At 39.1% G+C, this 21,332-nt stretch overlaps 2 protein-coding genes across 4 annotated transcripts in view; one reads left to right on the top strand and one right to left on the bottom strand.

The window, feature by feature from the left end:
• Positions 1–200: 200 nt before the first annotated feature.
• On the bottom strand, positions 201–15,479 carry LOC138064285 (endoplasmic reticulum aminopeptidase 1-like). The gene is made up of 19 exons (XM_068926075.1): positions 15,360–15,479; positions 14,559–15,097; positions 13,864–14,002; positions 12,590–12,724; positions 11,908–12,028; positions 11,384–11,538; positions 10,715–10,828; positions 9,795–9,926; positions 9,099–9,230; positions 8,869–8,952; positions 8,299–8,456; positions 7,716–7,795; positions 7,247–7,430; positions 4,847–5,003; positions 4,571–4,755; positions 3,669–3,830; positions 2,592–2,732; positions 2,402–2,483; positions 201–445 (listed from the first exon to the last, which is right to left on the bottom strand). The coding sequence occupies exons 2-19, from the start codon at positions 15,068–15,070 to the stop codon at positions 299–301; spliced, it is 2,820 nt and encodes a 939-aa protein (XP_068782176.1). The 5' UTR covers positions 15,071–15,097; positions 15,360–15,479; the 3' UTR covers positions 201–298.
• The window catches only part of LOC104150424 (endoplasmic reticulum aminopeptidase 2), a 34,496-nt gene continuing 28,366 nt past the window's right edge, over positions 15,203–21,332 (top strand). For 2 of the 3 annotated variants that reach the window (XM_068926073.1, XM_068926071.1), the window contains exons 1-4: positions 15,431–15,561; positions 16,368–16,441; positions 18,309–18,441; positions 20,275–20,916. In XM_068926073.1, the coding sequence (XP_068782174.1) occupies positions 20,429–20,916 (488 nt within the window). In that variant the 5' untranslated portion in view covers positions 15,431–15,561; positions 16,368–16,441; positions 18,309–18,441; positions 20,275–20,428. Of the gene's footprint in view, positions 15,352–15,430; positions 15,562–16,367; positions 16,442–18,308; positions 18,442–20,274; positions 20,917–21,332 lie in introns of those variants that run through there. The other variant, XM_068926072.1, reaches the window with a different exon arrangement.

Genomic DNA, 21,332 nt, shown 5'->3' with positions numbered 1-21,332 from the left:
TTCAGAATAAATAAATTAATCCTAGCTCTCCAGTAATCAGCCTCCCCTACCCCTTAGCTCATTGTACAGTGAACAAGTTCCTTTTTTTTTCCTAAAACTGCGACCTAGTGAAAAGATCCATGAACAGTCTAGTTTTATCCCCAGCAAACCACAAGACTGAAATATAAAAATACTGAGAATTAGGATTAGGCTGCCTTAGAGCTCCTGCTAAAGAAATAAATTTATAAAATTCAGCTTTCTCTCCAACACAGAGTTTTCAGTGCTTTTTCAGTTATTTTTGATAAATGTAAACAACGTTTTACAGTTTGTTGTTTTGTAGCCATGTTTTGACCTTCTCAAAATTTCTGTCCATCCACTGTATGTTGTCTTCAATGGTTTCAATAGCTTGTTGCACACAACGAAGCTGCGAACTTTTTTCCTCCAGAGAATTGAAGAATTCTTTCACCTGTTGAACAAAAATGTGAAAGAACAGTTGATGAAAAGGCAATGTGTGTTAATTCATACACAGGCAGCGCAGCAAGAAATAATTTTAATTTTGAACCCAACCTTCACTTGCTTGAGTGAGCGAAGGACAATTCTTCCTACCCCCTCTTCTAACTAACTGCCATGAGAAGAGTTTTCTTAGAAGTTTACTTCATAATGGCTGGATCTCACAAGCAGAGAAAAGACTATGTTTAAAATTATATTTAAAATTGAATGACATTGAAAGAAAGAGAGGTAATGCTGTGTCTGCGATCTGTCTGGTTCCTGCTCATTCAGCAAACACTTGCCATCATTTAAGCCGCGCCACCTACTCCCAGGACAGCAGTTCATGCAACAGAGTTTGTATTCCCCACTCTGCTTCACGGCCACTCTGGCTCTTAGCGTACTAGTACTAACATCCCAAATGGTGAACTGCGAGGTGTGGCATGCAGCCCTTCCTGATATGGGTGAAAAGGTGGGAAAGACATGCTGTCTTGCAGCTGATTTTGGAGAGGCTTATCAAGATTTATCAAAGTTTGTATGTCTGAACTGTAAATTCAATCTGTTTGGATGAGCACCAGTAGCCTAAGTGTTTATGGTAAATCATTTTAAGACGTTTTCCCTACATGGGAAGTCTGTGCCTCATTTTAGTTTTCTACTCGAAACAACAAAACAAAATAATCCACTGTTTAGGAGGCAACTACCCTCCTCCTTTAAGCACTTGGGAATGCAGCCACTGGAAACCTGTAGGCTGATTCTCACTCCTTGAATCCACTCCATTCCCTTTAGCCACTAAAGTGCTGAAAAAATGCCTTCCTGACTTTTTTTCAAGAGGCGCTCCTAATCACAAGGCTTCATGGTGAGAATTTTATCTCAGGCATTAGTTGGTGTTAATGCTATACAGATACTTTCAAAGGACACGACGACTGTACCACTTTATAAAACTAGATAAATAAATTTTGTGAGAATTTACTTTGATGAGTATAACACAAGGTAAAAAGCACGTACAAATACTTGTACAAAGTACAAGATACAAACAGGATATAAGGAAGGGTGTCAATGTTTCATTATTATTTTTCTCTCTCAACCTTATAGTGACTCTGTCGGTGTTTAGACTTATACCTAGTCCCACAGATCCCCACGGGAGATGTAGCCACATTCTACAGAAAGGTCCCTGCATGTGCGGTACTGGACAACACACTGCTGTTGACATACTCTGAAAGAGTTGTGGATGTCCGGAACTAAATACAAAGTAAGTACTGCTTCCTATAGTAAATACTATTGTTGCACTATTTATGCCCATGTTTTGCCCCAAACCAGGAAATTTTAGACTGCCAACAGAAGAACAAGCTTCTGAAAAGAAATTGTCAGGGATGTCCTTGGAGGGTTTTGAATTGGCACACCATCAAGCTTTGGTTTTTGGATGCTGGCAGAGAAGTTTGAGACTGTGGAAAAAGTAGACAAAATGATTACCATATATGACATCCAGGAGAGTGGAGAATTTTGCCTGTGGCAGATGATGTAGAGCACTGGTACATTTATCACTGCCATTCAGCTTTTCTCTTCTGTCCATGCTCAGTAGAAATACTTTTTTTTAAAATCATTTTCAGCATGTTTTTCTCATTACTTTGCAAAGTGGGTAGCAAATATTAATAGAAGCAGGTATACCATGGGCCCTCTGGCAGACACGCAGTAGTATTCTGCATTTAGGTCCACTGCTTAAACAAAAGCCATCTTTCTCCTTGCCACTGACATAATACTCTGCCCTAAGTAATCCATCCCATCATTGCTATAATCCTTGTCAAGAAAAGGGCAGGCTATTACCTTGATACTCCATCACTGATCATGTTTTAAGATGTTAAAATTTAATCCAAGGTTTCATTTCAGTTAAACCACAACTATTTTTAAAAATTCAGAACAGCTAATCTGAATGGCTTACCTCTGCAAGCTGCAATCTTGTTGAATATTGATTTGTCACTCCAGTGACAATCTCTGCTATGGAATGCGAACCAAGTTCAAATCTGGCAAAAAGAATCACCCATACTTAGAAAATGCATAATTTGGTTGAAGATCAAGTTCAAAAATACAAATGGGGTAGAGAGAGCATTAGAACAACTTTATGTCCTTACTTTTCTACAAGTTTCTCCCAATTTTCCTTTAAGAATGTCCAAGCTAGATGATAGCCAGATGGGTTTCTGGCAACAAACACAATAATATGTGGAAGATCCTGTGTTTTTATCATGTCACCATGCAGACCTTGATCCATTAACCTAAGAATCAATAACAGAAGTGGAAATTGTTTAGATCAGTAGATAAAACTGTCAAGTGACTATTCTCTTAGTATTTTCTGCTATTGGGCAAGTCCGCATTTCTAAAGGTCCTGGCACATCATTTCAGTTAGGTTACTTCCAACTTTTTGCAACATATTTCTTGGCCACATCCATCACTCCCGTTTACATTTACAATTACAGTTACTTAGTAGCGCTGCCTTCTGAAAATAAAGGATAAAAACAATGCTATATCTGGCTCTTATTCAAGATTTCCAAATTAATATGAACCTCTCAAACCTCCTGCCAAATATTTGTTCTGCACTAAAAGTGTTGATGGCAAATTCAGGCCTGCAAGTGCTGCTCATGACTAATGTGCCCAAACAGCACTACAATGCAAATAATATATAATATCATTACAGAACAGCTAAAGTAAATCTCCAGTGATATCTGAACACAGCTGTTATCAGTGTGCCATCCTCCAACTCCCACCAAATGGAAGACGTGAGGTTTACAGAATGCAAGGCTTGAAGGAAACACCTAAAAGCCTCAGTGGTGGTCAGCTCTCAAAAAACAGGACTACCCGAAATTTTGTAAGAAGCATACAGCATGTGTACCTATAATCAAATACAGACTTAATACAATACAGACTTAACCAAAGAAGGGTCTGTCAAGCAGTAGTAAGGTATGTGAATAGCTGTTTTATTATATTTTGCCTGAATTTGCTATTGCAAATGCTGAGTGCATTGATTCCTAGTATCAAAAACAAGAAATGGAGCACTGAGACCACTTTCTCTTCCCTTATTAATTCTGTAAAGTATTTTATAAATTCTGAAACTCAAAAGCTATGAAACAAGACTCAATAATTCTAGCTCCTGTTTCAATATTTGCATATCTTCCTCCAAACACATTTCTGTTCCTAAGTAGTACACTACTCACCACTGAAGTTTGTCATTATTTCTGCTGAGGCTGAGAGCTACTTCAATTTTATCTTTCTCTACGTTGAATGAATGCAGCCTGTATTTACTAAAGAGGAAATCCCAGCCTTCAGATGTTTGTGCTCCAATAGCGTACACTGCTGTCTTCACATCTGTTGGCAAGCTACAACAAATGGAATATCAAGTTACCCTCCATATCATATTTAAGAGTATGTGTACATGTAAAAATATAACCACGTCACTGTCACGTGTCAATTGGCAGAACAGACTATCTATTGAGAAATACTAGTCTAATAACTACAGGTATTAGACAGTGATCCCTGTTGCTGGGAAACAATGTTAAATATCTCAATCTGCATCTCAGTAAGGCTCCTGACTTGCAAATACTGGACTCATGATTCCTTTTATTTCCCCCTTATTTTTGTGTATTTCTTCCATGGATAGCTTGTTAGTAAATCCAGTCAGATACTAACATGGTCTTCTCTGGCCTTCCCAGAAAAATCTCTCATGGACCTTTTGGAGTGTGTTTTAGGGAGTTCATATCATGAACAGTAGGATGAACAAATCACGTTCACAAACAAATTCATGAACAGTAGTTGACCTATTTTTACAATAGGTATAGGGCAATCTTCAGGCATATAAATGAGGGAATACATTTCATGTGTTGTTTTCCCTTTCCAGAACATCTTTAATAAACCGAGCCGTGGAGTAACACATGATGTATGTATGTGCTAGTTTGGGGATATAACATGTGCCGAACTGGGAAGATAAAGCCCATGAGAAACAGAATTGAAAAGATTAATTTTGGACTGCAGAAAGGACTGAAATTTAGCTCATTCAGTAAATAAACTGTAGTATCATTAACAGAATATCAGAAAGGACAGTACTAGTTACAATACAGACCTCAAAGTTCCATTGGATTTCTGCCATTTCATAAAATATTCTCGTGCTTTGTCCACACACGGCTGGTATCCACGCACACACGCAAACAGGAGGAGCGAGTGTCTGAGCATTCTCTCAGACACTGAGCCTTCATCGTTCCAAGACTGCTTGTCAATTAGGTCTTTAAATAGATTGACTATATACTCCTAAAAATAGTGTAATAATAAAGATCTGTTTTAAAGTGTGTTTTACAGGGTACAGGCGGAGTCAGAAAGTTCTAGATACTTAACATGTTACCTTTAACTGATTTTCTGTATCACCCATATCCCTCCTCTCCATGAGCTTGTATATGGGAATCAGTTCATTCATGCCTTGGAATACAGGCATGATTTGCGTTTCATGTTTCAGGTATAAAGTTAGATCAAAAGCTTTGGAAATTGACAGCTTTTTTATTCTAAGGAAGACAAGAGAAGATAAACAAGTTAGAGTCAAACTTAAAGGACTTTATTTCTGCTTATTATTTTCAGAAAACTAAATAAATGGGAAAGCCTTGAATATATTTCCAAATCCTTTTTAACTTTGCTTTCAGAAGTCAAATGTAGCTGAGCAACTACATAAGCCATGAAACCTTGTATCCGATGCAGCAAAAACCAAAAATCAATTTGAACTAAGAAACGTGCTGTGAGGGAACGATTTACAAAGATCCATTTTTTCCCCTCTTTCCCATTGCAAGGTTATCCCAGCATAACTTCTCCCTCTCTCCTCACATTTATTCTCATAGTTACAACCCAAACTGCTTCTTCACTGTCTTTGACTCACTTCTCAAACTTTCTTCTTCCTCTGCCAGGACATATCTCAATGATTTCTTCCAAGAGAAAAAGGAGAAAATGCAAGAGGACTTATTTCACTCTATTCACTTTTTTTTCATCCTTCTGGAAAACTTTTTTCCTACTTCTTCTCCCATCCGTATCTTCCTGCATGTAATTCTAATTTTGTCCTTATTCACCTCTCTCTTCTGCCTCCAAATACAAGCACGCTTTAGAGGCACAGATCTTTTAAAATGAACCACACTTGACTCAATTTGCATCATCTCTAATTGTTGCTTCTTCCTTTCATCGCTAAGCTTCTTGAACGTGCTGAGCAATCTTCCTTCAGTTGCCTCTTTTTTCTTTCAAACTGGAAAGATCTTTCTTCGGCTGTCCAAACAAAAATCTGCTAACATCTCCTTGAGAGCTGCCACCTCAAATTCATACACTCTTAATTTTATCTTCCAGCTCTCCCCACTTACCTCTTTCCTGAACTCTGGAAACTCAGATCAGTAATTAATTCAGTTCTTTTTGTCAAGACTATACATAGGTCTTGCAGATTCTTTTTGCAAAACACCTCTAAGAGACAACCTTTTCTAATGCATCCAGAGAATTCAGACTAATCATGGCCATAATCTCATCACACCTTTATTACTGTAATACCCTTGTTTCTAACTGACAGGATCTTTACAGCTGCAAAAACATAATCCTAGTCTATCACTTTACTTTGGCGTCCTTCCACTATCTTGTCCTCATTAAACACGACCTTCCCCCTGCTTTTTCAAATCTCTTCGCAGCCTTTTATCTATCATTTCATGTTGAGAATTTGACTTTTGGCCCTCGTTTGCTCTTTTTTGCTGTCTTCCATCCCTCACTTCTAGCTTTCCAAGCAAGCATGCTTGTGGGCCCCCCTCACTCCTCCTCACATTTAGGAGCAAGCTCCTCATAAACACCCAAAGCTACACTGGTGCTCTCCCTCAGGTTCCCATTTAAATATCTGCTTTGTTGTATTGTCCACAAAACACATCAGAACAGCGATGCAACTATACTGTGTTACAATTGTCTGTTGTCTTGAGCTCACTGAGCAGCCTTACCCCAGCTGCAATTATGCCACCTTCAACTGTAAGCTGAGGCAGGGACCATCTTTTGTTTTGTCTTTACACATTGGTTAATGCAATAGGTCCTTGCCCAGGACTCCTAGAAATTGCCAGAGGGAATTTTCAATAAAATCAAGTCTAGGTCAGTTTGTCTTGTGAGAAACCACCAGTAGTTTGCACCAGCACGGACAGCTTGTGTTTGTGTAGGATCTGATGTTCCTTGTACACCAAGCTTCAGATGCGGATGCAGTTCAACTGCTAAGCAGAAGCAGTGCGACATCAGAGTCAGAAGAGTTACCACAGCTTTCTTAAGAAAGCTGTAGCTTGCAAACAGTTTCTTAGTCTTTCTTGCAAGTCCTGCAATTTTGCATGAAGGACCTCTCCTCCCCCCCCCCCAAAACGAACAGCTCATCATTTTGGACAGCGCTCCTCTCTGCACTGCTTTCTTGTGAAAATGAAGCTCAGAAGTCAGAACTAAAAAGCATTTGGCACTAAATTAACATACCAAATGTTATGTTTCACAGAGAACCCTGCTCCAAGCCTCCTTTTTGAAAACAACAAATAGTGAGATTACTATGTCATCTGGTTCTGTTTCATTTACTAGATTTCGGTAACTCCACTGCAATCAAAGAGAAATTCTGGGTTTACATTGCCGGAAGCGAGAAAAGAATGTGCTCTCAGTTTACTTAAAAGATTTAATGAATAATATAGTATACATTATCAACATTTCCTGCTTCAGTGATATATACTCAGAAATGCAGAGATTGTGTCTTTTCAGACTGAGAAAATGTTACCTCACAAGCTGGAAGACATTGTTAATGAGACTTGCTCTGTCATTGCCGCTAATCACTGTACGGTTCTCTTTCAAAAGTTTAATCAGATGATCCCATCCATCATCTTCATAGTGCACAATGTAATATCCATTCATGCCAACATTGAATTTAATCCATTCTACCTTTTCTGGAAGGATGAGGACATCTACAAACAAAAACAGAACTCTTTTTATTCGCGATTCAAACACAGTGTCATATAAGAGCCAACAAAAATTCTTACTCTCATTCCAGGGATTTAAAGAAAACAGTAACATGATTTCTGAATATATTAAGAAATACTTACAGTGATGTTACTGAAATACAGATCGACAAAAAAAAGTGTGCATCTTGCACTAGCAGTTCCAGTTCCCCATGCTGCAAAAAAACCCTGCAGAGCTAAAAGGCTTGCAAATAAACTTTGAATAAATTAATCACCATAAAAGAAAATTACCTGTTTTAGTTGTCATCAAAAATCTTTGAACAGTGTCAGATTTACTGGTAATGTAGGTTAGTGGAATATGCCACAAGTACCTATTGCAAAACAGAAGTGCTTTGTTTAATGACAGAACTTTGCAAAAGCTTCTCCAACTTGGTTCAGTCTAACAGCTGAGTAAGGTCTTTTGTCTGGAGTATAACAGCAATGAGATGCTCTTACATCTCCGATTTCAGTGCAGGACCAGACGCATCTAGCTAGCTTTAATTTAGTTTGCTTGGGTGACCAGCAATAGTGACGCTGCAACCATATGAACTTTCTAGCCTAGTTCCCCCAGCGCGTCTCCTGTGCAGGTTTATTCAGCTCATCTAGATGTCCTGCCACTGTACCTTTGCGGCTACTGGTACCTCAGCTGGGTCCTGAGAGTCCAGCCACATCTACTGCCGACTCAGTACTGACCCCAAGTTACACAGAAAAAGCCTCACAACTGATCTGCTCAGGGAGGATTCCTTAAGAAACAACAGTAAAAGCTCTTATCATCTATCAAAGCCTGCCAAAGGTGGATGCCAGCTTGCATGCTGGGATTTCCCATTTTGCTTACTCTTTGGGTGAAGGAGAATCCACTCCCTTCATGTAGCGCTCCTGCTGCAAATGGACATTCTTTCCTCTCACTGTGACGGTTACCAAGGGAAAACCTTTCTGCAGTGTCCAAGTGTTCATCATTGCCCTCACATCAAGAGTCTCTCTTCTGGTCCAGTGCTGTGTTTTAGCGAGGAAAGAAGAAGATACATAAGAAAAGCAGGAAAATGAAGTACACTGACAACAGAACAGAAATGAGTATGTAAGAACTTCATAAGAGCTGCTGGGTATTTGTAAGCTTTACATAGGTGAGTTGAGACTGGAACATGGGAAATCATGTCTCTGACTTTGTCTTCCTGTAGACAATTTCATGCAGTCATCACAGCACTTTAAGTAGCACTGTTTTTCAGTCAGTCCTGGGCTCAAGGATAAGATTTCTGTTCAATCTCAGAAAGACTGGATTTCCAACAGAACTGAAGAAACCTACGCCCTCTCAAGAATCATGCTGAAGTGATAAAGAATGCTTTTGCAAGGTGCATATATCAACGCAACAGAACAGAACGCTAACAGTAGTAACAGGACAGATGCTTACTGCAGTTGAAGATGACGGTTGGTTTCTTCTGCAAAAATTATCACCTTGCAGTTCATTTTCATCAGTACCTACAGTAGGGCAGATCTGAAAAAAACATCGGTGGTCATCCTTAATTTCATAACTATAAATCATGGGCACTGGTCACAGTCTTCAGTAATATATTAAGAGAGTTCACACTGCTCATGAGAAGTTATGAAGTCTGAAAATATAAGAGACTAAAAAATACTTGCCTTTGTCATACTGTTCCACAAATCTTCATTTTTTGTATTCTGATAGCTGTATTTCTGCAGATACTGCACAAGTCCAGCTTTAAACACATCAGCAGTCATATAGTCCCTCAGCATATTTAATATACAAGATCCCTGAAAAAAGTCACAAAGCTTTTAAAAAATTTACTTCTTAGATGGCCAGATAACTCTTTGAAAAAAATTTCTAAATGCTACTAATACACATAATAGTTCACTTTTAAATGGCTCTCTGACTAAAGAATAAGCAGGCTTAATCACATAAATTGAAACAGTACTTTGGTTTTCATGATCATTATTATTAAAAACATCTCTGTTCAAGCAAACTATGTTGTTATTTTTTGAGCTTGGGTACTGAGCAGTTACTGTACAATTAAGGCACCATATAATGCTCCTATGAAAAATGCTGCTTGGTTTAAGCACCTTAAACCATAGTTTATGGCTAAATTGATACAGAACAGATAAAGGGAGTAAAAGCACCCTCATTTACAAATGGAAAAGTAATGAACCATTTCATCTCCATCCCGGAGTTTTGCACAAAGAATTATGCAAGTCAAAAGAGAAGGATATCAACACCATGTGTCAGAGATGTCTTTCGTCTCCGCTTAGGGTGAAATTGATACAATACAATTGTACAGGACAATGAGAACAACTGAAATCAACAGCAGGTACAGATTTTACCTTTTCATAAGAAACATCATCAAACATTTCTAAAATTTGAGCTGGCTCTTCCACAGGAGTAGACACAGGATGCGATGAATTTAATGCATCCACTTCCATGGCATCAAAACATTTGCCTAAGAAATAATCTTCCTAATAGGAGGCAAAAATGATAACTACTATTAAATTTTGCTTGTGACCATGGAATTCTTATTAGTTCATATGTCAGGCCCTTTCACATCATCTTCAAACTGTACAAAGAAAACAAAACATATCTTTTTATTTTTACTCCAGAGCACAAAAAAATAAATAACTAATACTGACAGCCAGGTTGTCTACAGTATTCTATACTAACTTAAATAGTCTACCTAGTAAATAACTCCAAAAGGACACCTATGCATTTTAAGAGTTTGATGACAGAGTGGTCAGAAATCATAAAACAAACTAAGGAAAAAAAAACCAAGTCAGGTGAATTTATGTACTAGCAATCCACTGTAGTGCTATGGCAATTTGAAAAATCCTGCACAGATCTGCTCACTGCATTGCTTAACTCACTTTGGCAGAACTAGTCATACCTGTAAAAATGTCATATACTGGACCAGTGCTAAAGCTTGTGGAAGGATCTAAGTGTTTTCATTATGTTTTTATATCCAACTCTATGTGATAGAAAAAAAGACAAAATCATTTCTTTGTATTTTAGGGGTGTCTGAATATTTTTAAAAAAAGAAGATTCATAGCAATCATTAACTCTCATCATCAGTTTCTGCAAATATTTACATACATTTAAATCAACATTCTTATTCTTCAGGGTTAACATCAGATCATCTTTTTATAGATAAATTAAAAAGTGATTCATAGGACAAACCTGTCTGATCTGTATCCCTACAAATTATTGGTTTTAGAAGGCAGTTATAAAAGAAAATATGGTAATTGCTGCTTACAACTCTCAGTTCTGGGTGGGTAATGCTGACTGACACGAACTCCATAAACTTTGCAAACCCTTCGTTTAACCAGAGATCATTCCACCACTCCATGGTAACCAGGTTGCCAAACCACTGAAACAAAAAATACATTTCTCACAAACGTGAACACTTCAGAAATCAAAATACACAGTTTGTTACAATAGCTGCTACCGACCTGTATGAAACTGAATTTATAGTATGTTACTGAGCTTTAAGAAACACTTATTTTAATGATACACGGTACCCTGGCTTCTTATTTCATTTCTTATTTAAACAGGCTAAATCACTGACTTCCACCAGCGTTCCATGAAACACTGTAAATGATCCATGGTTGGTAGGAGAACTACATATGAAACAGTAACATTCCAAAACATTTATGCACTTATTTTTGCGGTCTGCAATTAGTTTCAAAGGTTGACAATGGTGCAATGGTCCCAGAGCAGTGGAGCTACTGAAGTAAATACGTTTATGTCTACAGCCCTGCACATCTATGAAGCCTGCCTGGACTCCTTGCTTGAAGGAGGATACGCAGATGAAGTAGCTATTTTCAGTTTATAGCTCAAATATCCCCCTACCCACACAGGATCCATCCAGCTTGACCATTCTACCAGCCCATTCTGATCCCTTATTGTTATCCCCAATTCTCACCTGATGAGCCAGTTCATGGGCTATTAACATAGTAATCCAAAGTTTAGAGGATGCCGAGGACTTGTCAGGGTCATACAGCAATGCAGATTCCCGGTATGTGGTCAGTCCCCAGTTTTCCATAGCACTAGACTGAAAATCAGGAATGGCCGCTAAATCTAGAAATACATTAAAATACTATTAGTGCTGTTTTACTCAATAAAGAACTTGCTCACCTCATCGCACTTCAGGGATTCACTAAGGCTCCCACACACAGGCATACATATCACATACATTTCTATAACAAGATAGCAAAAATAGACTTTTTAAAAAGCTCTAGAAGGAGATTCAGGGTTTCTTAGTTATCAGTGGAGCTTTTTAACTTATTCTGCAGTTATGTGAAGCAGCCAGCAAAAAGTAAACTTTCTGTCTAAAAGCCTGTGAGCCAACCTTGGTCCCGTCCTGTTATTCTAAATTATTAATTCTGTGCAATTTTACTTTCTATTTTTGATAATGTTCTTAAACACATTAAATTATTTAACACTTACCGTGCTTAGGCAAAGGATATGGAATGCTAAAGTAATCCTCATAAAAGTCTAGAAGTTTCACTGCTGCATCCAGCGCATAATCAGCTTGGTTGATCTTGTCTGGTACTGCGAATACAGAAATCTACAGGAAACAAGCAGGCAGTATTTCAACGCCAGCATCAGAAGCTTATGAATCTGTTCTTTTCTACGTTTACTTGAATGATCATACAAAGTGACACTAGAACTATATCTAACATTTCTCATACAAGAGTTTGCAAAAGCGTGCAAAAATTTTTAGGAAAATATGATTAAAATTAGAAACACGATTTTTAAAACTTATCTGCCAGAACGATTATACCCCTACAAGGACTTCTACAATTTCCATCCCCTGCAATGTTAAAGAATCGTTCAGCTGACACAGCATTATTTCATTGCTGGTTCTCCGTTATGAAAAACGTATTTAGTTTGTATTGGATTAAATAATCTGATGTGAAACAATGTTACCAATACATGCAAGTATATAAAAAGCAAGCACATTATCAAAAACATTTGAAACTGATAAATAAATCAATTCCTTTCTCTCCTCTCGTTTCTATCAAACTTCATGATGTATCAAGCAAGTAATTTAACTGAAAAGTAAACCATATGTATTCAATACAGACTTTATTACAGACAAGCTCGCAGAAAATGAAACAAGAGTTACCTTAATCCCATGACTGGTTATTTTGCTGATGGATTTAAAATCCGAAACAATAAAGGCCACAAGGTAAGTACTCATCTTGACACTGGTATCAAAATGGTCCTCAACAAGCCATGAAGCTATATTCACAGATTTCATCTGAAAAATTAGGACACAGCTCATCGTTCAATAGCGCTATTTATTAAGACCTTGGCACCAAAAATTGCTGTGTTTCTTTTCAGTGTCATTAAGAACATTTTAAAGAGATACGGTAAGGAAATCCTCCCCACCCCTAAAACCATGCACCTGAGTAGCGTTATCCATACGATGCTGAAATTAGACAATAAGAAATATCACTCTCTGCTTCAATTTTCCTCAGTGTTTGTTAGCACATTGATAGAATTAATCCTACACAACATTAGCTGATTAAAATGAGAGAAATGAACTCCTCCAGAGACTGATTCAGCTACCTTACATATCTCTTTTTTAGGACAAAATGCATCAGCCGTTGGAGGTATCTAGAGCCTTTGGTAATGAATCTAGACTTAGAAGACGTTTAGCCATACTGAATTATAACACTTGCATCTGCTCTTTATTCATCAGTTTTATCCATTTCTCTATGAAAGAACTTAATTTTTAAACCATCTTTCAAAACGTTTTGTTCTGAATGGTACTTTGTGGTTTTTGTTGTCTCATTGTTAAGTATTATTTGGTATACAGCTAAGAAGAACTTATTCAGAATCTCTTATGCCCAAAGTAAGATCAAATGTACAAAATGTAACTAACCCTACATATGTCTTTTATATATATATATATGGAATCACCAGCAGTATTTGTAACTGTTACATGCACTGCACCTTCACTCTGAGATGTGTCTTTTTAAAATTCAGATTATCTTATTTTAAATAAAAGGAGCTGCTTAGCAGATATTTGAAGTTAATACATGTGGATCCTCTTACGTATTTATTCACATAAATGTCATCGTTCATTCTTAAAAATCTAAGTGATGCAAAAAGTTCTGTGTATGAAATAAGGGCTATGGAATCTGCATTGTGATGAATTTTCTCAAACTTCAGGTAAGAAGCGGCACCCCACATGATGCATGATGTCCTTCCTTCCTTTTCAGCCTTGTTGTCAAAACTGCCAGCAATCACACTACATAATCTAATAACAGCACCGTGGCAATGTTCAGGTCAACATTCCCATGAACAGCAATTGCCTAGATATTCTGTTCTCCTTTTACTTTCTTGTTTTAAAGGTCACAAACCAACAGCGCATCATTAAAAATATCCACTTACAATTGGCATATTGGATAGTGCAAGGTGCTTTGGTTCCCTCCTAATCTTAATTGAAAATCTGGCTTTGAAAGCTGGTTCATCGAAACACGGGAAGGCCATTCGTGCAGCTGTCGGTTCAAACTGTGTTAATGCAAGTACTCTATAATTAGACAAAAAAAATGTTTTTTAGTCACACTCCTTCATATGCACAGCGTTCACAACCTTCATGCGTGAAAAAAGAATAATTCCAAATTCACAAAATAACTATGGGTACTACCAAACATTTTTGCATGTCAAGTACAGAATTACTGTTTCTCCATCTGTGGTGGGGATCTGAGGTGGGCAATTTAAACTTCTTAACTAAACTCCCCCAGGGTGCTGTGGAATAACAGGCAATCTGTTCTGAGCTCAATGACTTCCCTGCCTCTTCCTCTCACCAGACTCCAGGGGAAATCAACAGATGTCTTGGCAGATTAAGGCCAAAAATCAAGAACCTCACTACTGCCATGAAAGGATGAGAGTCTCTGTGAGATAAACAGCCAATTACAAATACAATTTGATGCAACTTGGTCTGTAAAATGGAAGAGGATCCTCAGAGAGAACAGTTTCAAACAAGGAAACAGAAGGTAAATGACAGCAAATTCTAAAAGCAGTTATGTTGCATGGTTGCATTTAATGTCACAGAAGTAACATCTATTAATTTACAAAAAAATTACCTGAGTTCTCCGTCCTGGGTTCTGTAGGTGCTTTTATAAAAGCCGTGGAAAGACTCGGAGAGATTTGCAGAGTAGTGGATGCTGACGGTGTACCTGTGCCCAGGCCGCAGTGGTTCAGCAGCAAGGAGCGCCACCTGCTCCAAGGGCTGGTGCTCCAAAACCCGCACCTCTTGCAGGGAGCGGGCACTGCCAGCCCCAGCCTGGATGGCAGCCTTGGTGATGTGCAGGCGTTTGCTGTGCAGGATGACTGAACTGGTTTGCTGGCTAACTGTAATTTCTATTTTAGCGGACCCAGAAAATGTCAGAGTGGTGAGATTAGGATGGATGAGGAGATCATAATGCACTGGGATAACGTGCTTGGGGAGCCTCGTTTTATCCCACGGAAACTGCATGTTGTTACCACCACCTTGGTCAGCGCTGGCAGAAAAGGCAGCGCGCGTCAGACCTAGCAGCGCGACCATTAGAGGCAAAAGCCGGCCTGAAAACGGCCGGGTAAAGAACAGCGCTGGCATTTTGGACTGATTGTCACAGACGATCGCCTACACAAGAAGGAAGAAGGAGTAAAGTCACCGTCATGACAAACCTAACGTCTCCTCCTCGTGGAAAACAGCTCCGCGGCAGGCCTGGCGGCACCGGGCCTCGCCGGCGGTACCGGGCCGCGGTACCGGCGCCCTCCCAGCGCCGCGGCCACGGCACGGCACGGCACGACACGGGATGGCACGAGAGGCGCCGCGCCGCGCCGGCCCCGCCGCAGGGCTCCCGCCTGCCCCGCGCCCCTCTCCCGCCCCGCGCGGTCGGTACCTGCCCGCCGCCCTCGCCGCCGCCGCGCCACGGATTTTCCCCCGTCGCAGAAAGCGAAAGCAAAAGCGAAAGCGGCTCTAGGGGCCTGGCCTGGCCTCGGCGCGGCCCGCAGCGGGCGGGGGACCCTCGGGACGGCCCTGCGCGGCGCGGCGACCCGCGGCGCGGTGCGCGCCCCTTCCGCCATCGCGCCGCGTCACGTCAGGTGGAGGCGCGGGGCTGAGGGGCGAGCCGGGGGCCTCGCTGCCCTTCGCCCCGCTGCGGGGCGGCGGGGCCGGGCTGCGCTGGCCGCTGCGGGCCCATGCTGAGGGCTGAGGGGCGCGGGGCTGTGGAGGGCAGAGGGAGGCGGCGGGGGCGGGGGGCGCGCGCGCGCGGCCGTTGCGACCGTTGCAGCCGTTGCGGCTGCCGGGGGGAGGGGCGGGGTTGTGTCACGGCGCGGCGTGAGCCGCCGTGTGGTGCGCGGTCCGCGCCGGCCGCCCCGGCAGCTGAGAGGCCTCGGCCTGCTGTGGGGTTCCCCCGCCGCGATGGAGTATTTTTAAGCTTAGCTTAGTGAAGTGTATACATTTTGTAAAACTCGCGCTTTTCTCTTTCTCTATTAATACAAACCGTGGGCCGTTTAGATTAGGCTGGCTTCGCTTACTAACAGGAGCTGCTTTCAGACAATTTCAGACTCAACCATGCGTAGTTATATTCGTCTGCGTGTGTCTGCGTGTGTTTGGGAATGAAATTTCTAGGGATTGGCCAAACCTTTGCTAGAAATACATAATTTATTAAAACATCCATGCTAGACTGTACTTCCCTTTCTCTTAATAGAAGGATAAATGATAAGTGGTTTACCATGTTTTAAAACTTGATCTCATTGATTCTTTTCAGGGCTATAGCAGTAGTTCAGGCACGCAGTCTTTGTTACTCTGAAAGGCTCAAAATATTCACTTCTAATATTTCTAAGAAAGTTTTATGCGTAGTTTTTCCTTAATTTCCTTCTTAACATGCAGCATCATTTCTTTTAAGACTTAGATACTGAACACTGTTGCAACAAGTACAGTATTTGAATAGTGCATTTGGCGGAATACATAATTGGGCAGGTAAGTAGATGCTTTTATGGTTAAAAGGTTCAAAAATAAAAAGTCTTCCAAGTTCATTGCTAACTTTGTAACTATGTTGTGTAATAAGGGATCAGAATATCTCTGGAACAGCCATTCTCACTCATGTTAAAAAAAATCCTGTGGCATTCATGTGGTGTGACTAGAAGTCTAGTGAACAATCATAAAGACTGTTGTCTTTATTTATTTATTTTTCTTGTCCCCACTCTACACAAATGCTATTGAGTCAAGAGAATGTTTGAAATGTCAGTAAGTTTCTCTGGTGTTTTGTCCGGTGTTTCTGCAGCTGTGAACTATGCTCCAGTGCCACTGTGGTCTCATAAAACATTGATGTCTGTGGCTATGTTCCGTGTACATTAAAAGATACCTGTAATGACCTCTCAGCTATTCCTCCCATGCTCTCTCTCTCTCTCTCTCTCTCTCTCGTATCATCTAATTCATGCTTGTAATATATGAGGATTTTGTAGAAAACCAGTAATAATATACACCTATTAGGTTATAGAACCTCTGAAGCGCTCAAAACTTCAGGGGCGGGGCAATGGTAATAAAACTGTCAGTTTAAATGAAGCAGTTACCCAGATGCTCACGTGCCATGTAACTACGTAGTTAAAAATGGCAGGCTGACTAGGTACTAAAATAATTCCAGAAGTCAGTTCCAGAGGGCAACATCTTCCTTTTCTTCACATTCCATGTTTCCCGCTCTTAAGCATTCCATTCGTTTCTAGAGCGTTCCCAAGACCTCTGTTTTGTTTTACATTGTACCTGAAAAATGCAGCATTTATTTCTAATATGCGTTGTTTGGGTCAATGTATAAGCTGCTGTTCTTTTCCTTCCAGCTCTTGAAAAAAATGACATCAGAAAGATCATAGATATTGAGCAACTGACTTTATATTAAGATATTCCCTTCAAGAGCTGTTATGTGACTGTTTCATCAAGTAACACTTATTTAGCATCTTTTCTGGGTGCTTGTGGCTCTCCCTATTTTTTGCTGTTGTTAGTAAGGTAGTGGCACTTTATATAATATGTTGTTAGTATGATTAGGATCAGAGAGCTATGCAGACAAAATGTCAGTAGCAACTGATGGCAACAGTTTCTTTAGCATTAACGTAAGAGTTGGATGTGCACTGGCTGACTGAGAAGGAACTGGACAGGAGGAACAAGTGAAGGAATGAAATAAGCAGTGTTCAATGTATTCTTTTTAAATTGGTTCTAGAATGGAAAAGGATTTATCAAATATGGAATAAGATTTTCCGTATAACTGTATTGTCATTTTTGACTGAAAAGCCTTCTATGGAAAAGTAACAATTTACAGAATAAATTTATGAAGAATGCTGCACTGAACCAATATTGATATTCTTCAGTTGTATGATTTATGGCCAACTATTCCTCTATTCCTGACTCCAGAAAGTGCCATTTATTTGAACTGTTAGGGCAATAACAAAAATCCAATGCATAAAAAGAGAAGATGAGCAGCACAAGATGATATACGTCTCTTGGGTTTTGGTAGGGTAAAAAAAAAAAAACGAAGGGAGCAGATTTTAAATCTTAGTGGGTTTGCAAGAGTTGACATGAATTTAGAATCTCTCCTATTGATTTTATACTTTGACTTTTTATGTCAGAACATCCAAGAGAGTATAAGGGACGTCAGCTCATTTCATTTTTTTTAAACAGACCCTACGTGTCAGTCCCGGGTAGTTTTAAAAGCAGACTTCCAGCGACTTTAGTCAAAAGGTGTATAACTAATGCCCAAATACGCAAATTCCATTTCAAAGGTACTTTTAAATGCAGTATTCTATACTACTTTATTTCTTAAATGCTGAAAATGATTCTTAATCTGCATCCGCAACAGGTGGCTCTTTGCATACATTTTTGATTCAAATAGAGTGGATTTGGACCAGGCAACTCAGAAGAGACTGGAAATAAAACTATAGTTCTTCATTCTTCTGATGTTAAAAAAAGAAACAAGATGATAACATACTGTAGTAAGTCATGTTTACCTGTGTCTTTTTTTATATTTGGTGCATTACTGTTTTGTTGTTTTTTCCACAAATTTTTACGTAACAAAGCTTGAATGTGAGACAATTATCACAGAATAAATAAATCGGGTTTTCCATGCAGAGGATACAGTATGTAGTCTGTGATTGTTAGATCTCTCCTAAAGGGGTTGAGAACCATCTCAAAGTCCAAGGGTGGCATTCAGCCAAGTGCCAAGGGTCAGCATGATACCTGTGGAATGCCTCAAAGGCTTGGCCCTTTGAGTAAGTATACGGAGAGTTCTGTAATAAGTAGATTTCAGGAAGGCTTGATGTGAAGCCCTGAAAATGGCTTAGAGTTATGTTGGAATTGGAAGTTAAAGTATTTACTTAAATTAGTTAAATTTAAAATGGTATCTCAGGGCTTAAGGTAGGAATTTGCATAAAATTTAAAACTGAATGGGGAGGTGTGAAGTGAGTCAGCAGGAAATACTGAATCTCAAGTCCTTTTATTTAAATTCATTTAAATTAATTCTAAAATACTTCTAATAACTGAAGAACTTTACAAATGTGAAATGTGTGTAATAAGGCTTACATATGAAATACAGAAACCACAATCAGAATATTTTAACATCTGTAAAACTGGGTATAGCTTTGTTAACTTTGTTTCATATTATTTGTTTTTCTTAATTACACATAGCTCAGATTAGCTGTAAAATTTCACATTTATTGTATTGAAAAACATGTAAACCAGCAAGGTACTGAGGCTTGACATGGCTTCTGACAGTTCTGTACTATGTAACTAAATACCGTATAACTGAACTAATTGCAGGTTTTATTGTTGTCTGTAAATACATAATCTAGTATTGTTTTCTTACATAACATATCCAGCATTTGCAAAGCTACTTCAAAGAACATTTTCTGCAGTTTTGAGCTTTTTAAATCTGATCTTAAGTATATAAAATATGTTGATTCACAGGATTCTTTGCCCAATGAACCCCTCTTTTTCCTCTAACTGAACTCTGTCCTAAGTCTATCAGCCATTAATACTTCTGAGTGATCCATCTCTTAACGTTTATTTCTGAGAACTGTTACCAATTCAGAACAGAGAAGATCTGTCTGTTCACTTAGGGCACCTCTCCCAAAAGACCTGATCTCTGGAGTTTGACTTTAGTACAGATTTCAGTTCTTATCCCAGACCGTGGTCTGCAGCAGTGAGATCTTTTTTGCTGCTAAAACTAATGTGTTTCAGAGAGTTCTAATAATGTAATTTCCATGGCTGCTAAACACACACGTTTCTTCCCTTAGTTCAGAACTGAAGGAGCCTCAGCTTTCTCCTAATTATCTTTGGTTAGTTTGAAATGAACTCATGGATCATAATGCCCAATTTAGGAGCAAAAAGAAGAATAAGACCTACATGGAATTTAAAGAACGATTCTTTTTTTTTTCAGTTGTTTTTCATATTGTTTACAATAAGAACCTGTTTTTAAAAATTGTGTATTTAGCCGCTGTGACTGCAAACATATCTTTGAATTTGGAGAAGGTCTAATATATGTTTTAAATGTATGCCTAGCTCTACACAAGCACGCTTTCATATGCCATAGTGACAGCATTTATAGTTGCACACACTTTTGAGTGCTGCACAGTTTTGAAAGTTGGGTGTCTCCCCTTAAGAGTGTAGTGTATTTAAAAATGTGACACCAGGTCCCGCACAGTGATATGTGAAAATGCTGTGAATGGGCAGACTTTTTTCAGGTGCACTTATAAAAGTAAAACGAGGCCCCTCTGCAGATTCCTGGATTGCATTTGGAGCGTTCTTATTTCTTCCATTCTCTTTTTCAGGATAATCGGTCAAGGGCGTTCTCTGTTGAAGTTTTTATTTGCAGAAGATACTGAAGGAAGTTTTTATTAGCCAAACTGAAATGCTGAACAAGCAACAGAACCAAAACAGCAAAATAATTACAAAAAAACCGCGACATTTTGTTGGCTGATAGCAATGTTGTCACTACTGTATCTTTGGAGTTTGATTGGAGTTAATTATTCTCTCAATGGAGAAAGGAGCATAGCTTTTCCTGAATCAACAAATGGGCAGCCTTTTCCATGGAACCAGTTAAGGCTTCCAGGCTCAACAGTTCCAATCCGTTATGACCTTCTCATTCACCCCAACCTGACCTCATCAGTGTTCACAGGCACTGTGAAGATCGAAGTCACTGTAACACAGGAAACCAGAGCTGTAGTCTTGCACAGTAAACATTTGGAAATCACTAAAGCATTTATTGAACAAGAAAATGGAAAGGGCCAAGCAGATATTAAACAGCTACAAGTTTTAGAATATCCTCCTCATGAGCAAGTTGCCTTTCTGACTACTGAACCTCTTCAGGTGGATAAGAACTATTTCCTTTCAATTAACTATGTTGCCAGTTTTTCAGATGGCTTCTATGGGTTCTATAAAAGCACCTACAAAACTAGGGATGGTCAAACACGGTAAGCAAAGAATATAAAAGTTTTCACACAATAAGATTTCTTACATTAACGTTTGCATATGAAAGCTCTTCAAACTGGAAGTGTTAGTGTTCTGATAATGTAATATTATATTTTTTTAGCTTTTCCCAAGTTGCTTCCAAAGATGTATAGTAATAGAGGTAATAGTTTTATTTTACAGCCTGCCTGTACAGTCATAAAGCTGTAGTTGTTCACTTGTATAACACAGAAACAGCTTTTCCAGCACTTTTTGGAAAATCTCATTTTAAAAACCCTTAGTAAAAATAATATTTTTTTATTTTTTTGTTACGTAAAAAACTGTAACAGTCCAAAATAATTACTGTGTCTAAACAGAAACTGATATTTATTTACATGTGAATCATAAATTTTCATATATTACAAATGATTAAATGTATCTG

This window comes from Struthio camelus, chromosome W, assembly GCF_040807025.1.
Source record: "Struthio camelus isolate bStrCam1 chromosome W, bStrCam1.hap1, whole genome shotgun sequence".
Classification (NCBI taxonomy): Eukaryota; Metazoa; Chordata; class Aves; order Struthioniformes; family Struthionidae; genus Struthio; species Struthio camelus.
Note: the sequence above shows the minus strand (reverse complement) of the source record. Positions and strands in the feature narration are given on the sequence as shown.